The sequence below is a fragment of the Eretmochelys imbricata genome, chromosome 1 (genome assembly GCF_965152235.1).
Source record: "Eretmochelys imbricata isolate rEreImb1 chromosome 1, rEreImb1.hap1, whole genome shotgun sequence".
Classification (NCBI taxonomy): domain Eukaryota; kingdom Metazoa; phylum Chordata; order Testudines; family Cheloniidae; genus Eretmochelys; species Eretmochelys imbricata.
The window spans coordinates 47,123,665-47,130,930 of NC_135572.1; the positions used below are offsets into that span (position 1 = coordinate 47,123,665).

General features: G+C 37.2%; 1 protein-coding gene across 1 annotated transcript in view; it reads left to right on the forward strand.

The window, feature by feature from the left end:
• The window catches only part of PAN3 (poly(A) specific ribonuclease subunit PAN3), a 119,512-nt gene extending 112,558 nt beyond the window's left edge, over positions 1 to 6,954 (forward strand). The window contains exons 18-19 of the mRNA XM_077809871.1: positions 144 to 282; positions 3,347 to 6,954. Of these exons, the coding sequence (XP_077665997.1) occupies positions 144 to 282; positions 3,347 to 3,487 (280 nt within the window). The 3' untranslated portion in view covers positions 3,488 to 6,954. The remainder of the gene's footprint in view (positions 1 to 143; positions 283 to 3,346) is intronic.
• Positions 6,955 to 7,266: the final 312 nt, after the last annotated feature.

Consider the following 7,266-nt stretch of genomic DNA (forward strand, 5'->3'; position numbering starts at 1 on the left):
TGTGATAGGAAGAAAACACTACTACTTGGTAGTAGGTTATCTAAGCTCCGCTACATAATGAGACAGTATTTATCTTGAAGAGTTAATGAGCAAATATCTTTTTAACTCCTTGATTGTTAATGTGAAGCTTTGTTTTGCACCAGATTTCAGAAAGACCCAACTTGGTCAGAAACTGGAGACCGATATCTACTGAAGCTCTTTCGGGATCATCTTTTCCATCAGGTGACAGAAGCGGGCACTCCTTGGATTGACCTCAGTCACATTATCTCATGTCTTAACAAGGTAACCTGTATCTGTGTTCTTTCTTTAAAGAATGATTTGGTGAAGCTTTCATTCATGTGACATTCCATGGTTGAAAGAAAATGGATGCGTCACTGACAGACTAATTCTGTTGATTTAGTTGATATTTTTCTAATCTGTGTGAGAACAGATTATCCAGTAAATTAGCATGTAACCTTTCATGGATATTTTAATTAGAAGTACTGCTATGTTAATGTTAAAACTGGGAATTCATTAGAGTGGTGTACAGTGGCCCCTTTTTGTCATGCTAAAGGATAACCGAGAGGGACCCTAAAAGTCCTGTAATCAGCCCCTAGGGTATGATTCTCCTGGCACAGGTACAGTGGAAGACCTCAATAAGGCTGTCTTCTGAAGATGCCCTCACACACCCTGCTGTTGGGGGTTTGCCAGGGCAGGGCTGGGGGTGACAGGGTTGTATCTGGAGGGGTACCACAGCATGCAGTGCTGCATGGATTCCAGGCAGCTTTGTGGCACATAGGGGCACCCCAGGGAGATTTCTGTAACATAGACACAATGGCTTGTCTAAATTGTGCCAGAGTCCTTTCCAGCCCCCAGAGCAGCTCAGCAGTAGTAGGGTGCATAATTGGTTTAAAGAGGCCACTTGCAGTATTCTAAGATTTTAGTTGCGTCATTGGCAAAACTTTAGTTGAGCACTCTCATGAATGGCAGCAGAGGCATATCTTTCTGTCCCACTCCGTAAACGAAATAAAAAAGTAACTGACTTACTTTTTCCCTGCAGCTTGTACTTCAACTTTGCAGATGTTTTACCAAACTTTAGCAATCCAAAACCACCTTTCTTTTCCAGAGAAGCTTGACCATACTCAGATCCTTAGATACTAGCAACTACTAATTAACTTCAGCCAAAACTTCTCCCTAAATTATTGGTGGCTCTTAATCTGGCCACTGGATTATTTCCTTAATCTCCTTTTACTTTTAATTTTGTTTTGTCAGTCTCTTTAAATCCTGATTTAAAGGGATTTATGAGGCTAAATAAAGGAGATTGGGGGAGTGTGTGCTAATGGCCAGGTGAAAATTAAAGGCATGTATGCTGATGCTCAAACAGGAGGTGAAGAGCTACAGCAATTTTGGGGGGGATGTAATTCTGTAAGTCAGGGGAAAGAATATATTGCAGAATATTGTGTGCTAGAAACTTTTGTGGCTTATGCTCAAAACAAATGGTTAGTTCTAGGGTTGTGGACCCATAATGCAAAGAATCACTATCTAGGGCTGAAGGACCTCAATATCTTGGCAGTAAAGGCACTCTAAAAAAAGCATTCTTAAACTTCAGAAAGCAGCATGTTGGAAAACGGATCCTAGTAAAATGGGGTATCTGGCTTTCATACTTTGCTCTTGAAATGTCATTGTTAGATTCAGACTTATTCAAGTATCATAAGGGGAAGGAACTTCTATATCCGAGTGCGACATTTCTGTGCACCTATTTACCTAAGGACCAGCGGAAGAAAGCCACATGTAGTCAGGTACATGGTCAATAGCATGGCTTTGTTTGTTATTGATCTGCAGTGTTTCAAATCCAGTAGGATACCTCAGATTACGCGTATACAGCACTTGAACAATAGATAGAAGATCTTACATTGCACTTATAGTTGGTACTCTTTGTCTTCAAACTGGTTTCTTTTTTTGAAAATTAATCCTAATAACACCCTAGGAGAAGTGTTGCGGGGTGGTGGAGGCAGTATTATACCCATTTTACAGAAATAGAAAACAAATCAGACTCTCTGCATTAGTTTGCCTGAAGCCTCACACAACAGTGAGGCTAGAATTCGGGAGCTTCTAGCTTTTATTGCTGTGAGTTCAGATCAGTATGCTGCACCTCTTTCTACAAGATGTTTTCTATCTTAGTGTTGCTCCTGAGAACACCCAGTTAAAAAAGAACTCGGTGGCTAACCTAGTTCTCCTTTTCCTCTATTCAATCAGGCATAACAGTACATTTATCTGTTTCCATAGCACTCATTACCATATTATCTAAAAATCTACTAGTACCCCCATCATCCCCTGGGGTATGTTTCCAAAGTGTTGCTCTATATACCGTAATACAGACAGTGAAGCCTGTGTTTGGACAAGGGTTTGCGGTATAAAACAAATGTTGAAGATCCCTTAAACTATTTTCAAAAGAAAGCAGCACCCATTGTACTTAGCAAAGAATCTGCAAGTTACAAATTAATGAACACCTTTTGCAGTGTAGAAATTGTGTACTCTTTGTAAAATATGAAGTTCCCCTAGAGATTTCTACACCACTTGCTGGTAGAAATATCATAAAATATTAGTGACACAAGCTGTGTGGAAGCCAGTTGAGAATGCATGTTAGTTTATTTCCATGTTGCTTCAATGCTAGTTTAATTGGTAGAAGAAAAACTTGAGATGTTGGTTGGAAAAAAAAAAAGTTTTGACAGCCTGTATTAACTGTCTGTTAGAGATCAAGATTAGATAATGTCTGCATTCTAGACTGAGAAAAAGGATACTGCCTAACAAAACTTGAGCTAGTTAATTTTGTTCCCACCTTCACTGGCCACTAGCCAGTTTGAATTCGGAAGTTAAAGTTTCAGCTATTACAGAGCACAGGACTAGGCAGCCAAAATTGCTCAGATGCTGATACTTCCTGTAGTTTTGTTTAAAATGGCCGAAGATCCATCCCTCCTAACTGGTCCATTTGATGAACATGTCCCGTAACTTGCACAGAAATTCAGTGATGTGGCTCAGGCCTATATAGAGATTATCCCTCCCTAGCTTGCTTGGTTGTTTTAAGGGGGAGTGGTATTTCAGAAGGGTTGGACCAAGTTCCCATCTTCTTCTGCAATGTTTTTTTAACTTGTGGTTCTTGACCATTAATCTGATGCAGGGTCAGATTTGAGTTGACTAATCACAGGTTTGAAAATGTTTAACAGGCTGTATATGTTGAAAGAGAAAAACCTTGCCCTTTCTGTGAATCACACTCTCACAAGCTTGCTAAAAACCTCATAGGTTTTGTGTTTAAGAAAATGATTGTACTGCCATTTGTCACATTTTATCTTTTGCATTCTTGTTACAGTTAGATGCTGGTGTGCCAGAAAAAATAAGCCTCATTTCCAGAGACGAGAAGAGTGTCCTTGTGGTAACTTACAGCGATTTAAAACGCTGCTTTGAAAATACTTTTCAAGAACTAATTGCAGCCGCAAATGGTCAGTTGTAGTATTTGCTGAAAGCATGCAGGACATTGCTGAGGAACTTAACCAATAGCAAATTGCACTACAGCTGAATTGTTGTTGTCATCTCATTTCACATTTGGGAAACAAACAGGAGATGAGCAAAGCTGCTTGCACTTCAGTCAGGTACACTGTTACTTGAAGGGAAGAATGTTTCATTTATCCTAGAGCTATGGCTGCCATTGGAGGCTTTATCTGTGAAGAATTTATTTTAGATTAAGGAACACATCAGGTGCATGATGTTCCTGCTTTTATTTTTTCCACTTGTATATGCACTAATTTTAATTTTTTTAAGACTTTTCTGATCTCTGATGTTTTGCCACATTGTATACTTATTAAGGGAAACTCTTTGCAAGGACATTTCTGGGATACATTTTTGTCACTGAGGATATTGCTCAATTTATTCATTTTGATATTATTTGCACCCAGAATAGCATAAAGGACCAGGGAAATAATTTCATAGAAATTGTGCTCTATAAATGAGAGTTTAGTTTGTAATCTCTGTAAAAGTGTGTTGTATGCGAGCTCTGTATGCCACCCACTGTTAGTTAACAAACCAACCAGACGATGCATATTTAAAAAAAAAAAAAAAAAAATCAAGTATCAGTGAATTGACATGTATAAAATCCCCTCTCATTTAAGCCTTGTCTAAGCAACGTGACAAAATAGCAACCTTTGAAACACCTATAATTTAAGGGGCATATCAAATTTGCTCTAAACACAACCAACGCCTTTAAAAACTGTTTGTATGTTTTCCTGCTAGTCAGCTGCATTTACATTTATGCAATTTTTTTAACAGAATTTTTTTAAAGAAATTGTGTTAAATGCCTGAAGTTTCAGGAGTGTATTACTTTAGGTTATTTACAGTATAATTTTTGTATAAAGTTCTGTTCTTTGAACCACAGCTTTATTATGGTACTCTACACTGGATACAGAAACAAAGACACTGTTAAGAAGATTAACTAAACACAGCAGTTGTCTGGCATCAAGAGCTTTTGAAGTTTTACAACCTGAATCTGGAGGGATAATGATCTGCTGTGCCTTTGCAGTCACTGCTTAGCCCAAAGTAATATTACTTTTGATAATACTCAACACATGAATATTCCTGAAGTAATTCAGTCTGGAATTTTCCTCCTCAATTAACTTTCTAATATTTGGACATGCAGTTGTGTCTCCAAACTTGGGTATTCCTGGGATTTATAGTAAAAGATAAACAGCTACACTTTGATATTGAAGACTGCCAAATATGTAGGAATTTCCTTTCGTAAAGCAGTAGTGAAGACTGTATCTATCCTTTCCCAGCACTGAATATTTTAATAGCACTGGGTGCTCACCATGAAGAAAATGTGGAAACTCAAAAGGTCAGGACAGACTCTAAGCACTTGCAGCTGATGTTACTGACATCAATTTTAATAATTCTCAATATTTGTAGTTTTCAGAGAAGTTTTTAATATTTCTCTGCTCACTTTTATAAGCTTTAAAATGATTCTCCGCCTTGAGACTTGCATCAAGAAAAGCAACTCTCTTCACATCGGAAGCTCTGAAGACTAGGGACCGTGCTTTACATATTTTAGAAAATGTGGTTGAGTCCGCATTTGGTAGCATCAGTTGTTGAGTTTAAAAATCAATTATTGTTGCATTTGATCTGAATGAATTTTAAAAGGAACATAACGTTTAATATTCAAAGGATAACAATTGCCACAATATTGTTCTTTTTAATGTAAAAGGAACGGGAACTTTGAGAAGTGAACATGCAAAACAGTCTTTTATCATTAGCTCATGTATTTGAGGAAGAGCAGCTGTCTTTTATATGTTTTTTGACAAATCATATTGTAATTCTTTTGTACAAAAAAGAAGTACTTGTATTCTAGAAGAAATATGAAATGCTTAATTTATAAGCGGGCTGAGGTTTTTTCCGGTATTGTTTTCTTTGAAAATGAAAGGGGATCATCTGTTCAGTTGTGGGGTTTGGGAACCTTTGGAAAATTTAATTTGTGGACCAATATTTTGTGAAAGTTAAGGCAGGGGTAAAATAGGGCTTGAATTCTCATCCTTCCTAGACCAGCAAACCATCCTCTGTGAGACAAGTCTAGAATGCAAACTTGCATGTATTTACATAATTCAGTTTGCTTCAGCCCCTAGTAACCTCAGGACTTGGTTTAAAAAAAAAAGGAGACAGCTATTAAGTTTTCATAAGTAACTAATGTCAGCCAGAAAACATTTGGTGTCAGGTAATACATAAAACAAATAATTGTTGAGCTTTGTTTTCTATTTATTTCATTTGGTCCATATTTGGGAATGATTTGAACAGTCTGAAGTTCTGCTTGGGTGTTTTTGGGGAGAGCCCTTCTACCGCATTTTAATTCCATTAAGAAGGTTGTCCTAAAGTTATAATCTCTCTTCCATTCCGAAGAAGAGCTGTATGTGTATATTTTTTAAAAAAAACAAAAACCACCCAGGACATACCCTTCCATGTGGGAAATTATTGTGATCTTCCTATCTTTACAGCTAAAAGCACAGAAAGGGCAACCTTTGAAATCATGTGATGTTGGTCATTTTAATTTTTGTACCTGTTTTAAATTCTGTCTGTGTATTTACTACACTGTAAAAGTTTTTTTGGGGGTACCTATGTTTTGGTTTTTTTGGTTTGTCCCCTGTTTCAGTAATTCAGATGTCAACAGCTTCCCCTAAAAAGCACCAGTATGTTAAGTTCTGTCATGATCCCAATATATGTTATCCATCTTTAATCCTGTTTTCATTCTTCATGTGTACAGCAGTATTTTTAATAAAGAATACCAGAAATAACGTAGCCTTCTTTTGAGCATGCTAAGTGCTGTAGTTGGGTAGTGCTTTTCACATATTAAGTATTGGAAGTATATTGCATTCCATCATATCCCTTTTGTATTTCAGTCTGTAAATGACTCCAGCACAGGGTTGTAACAATCATGACTTGCAAACTGCGTTTAATGTTTATCACTTACAGTAACTCACATGGCCTACGATTTCTAGATACTGTGCTAGACATAGTAATGTGCATTTCCTTAACTTCCAAGTCAAAGTAGTAGCTCCTTTTTGCTTGTATTAAATCAGGTCCACATTACTAGATTAGCCCTAATTCTGAGAAACTGTATTAAAAATACCTTTACATCCATGTTTATTGAGCTCTCTTGTCCAATGACACATATGTATGTTAGCTTCTCTGAAAATTACACATGGGATAACTGACCTCTTTGATGCCCAGAATTATTTGTTCTGTATTGTTAACCAGCAAAAGTGACTTACTGGTGGGGTAAAGTCCTCTGTACCCACACCCGCCCATGCCACATGTTTATGTAATTGTAAAGTCATGAAAATTTTGTAAAATACATGTGAAATTGTCAATATCTTTGTTTTTTTCCTTGCATAAACTTACTCTGGACTGTTGGTCCCTTAAATTGCATTATTGCTTTAGAAAGTTTATTTTGCATATATGACTAAAATAAAACTGCAGCAAGCTTGCTTGGTGCACTCTCCTCAAAAGCTCAGAAGGTAGGAAGCAGTTTTCTATATGGTAAACTTTATAATTTACATTTAAGAAAAGAACTGTGTTGAAAGACCACATACTGCTATAGGAGTACACCCATGTCTTGTCTGTTCCAGAATGCACATAGCAACACTGGTCAATACCTTGCAGAATCCAGTCATGCAAGACATTTTTGGTAAAACTGGAGTAATACTTAGATATATTTGTTATGCACCCATCCAAAAGTGTCCCCTGGTGACAATT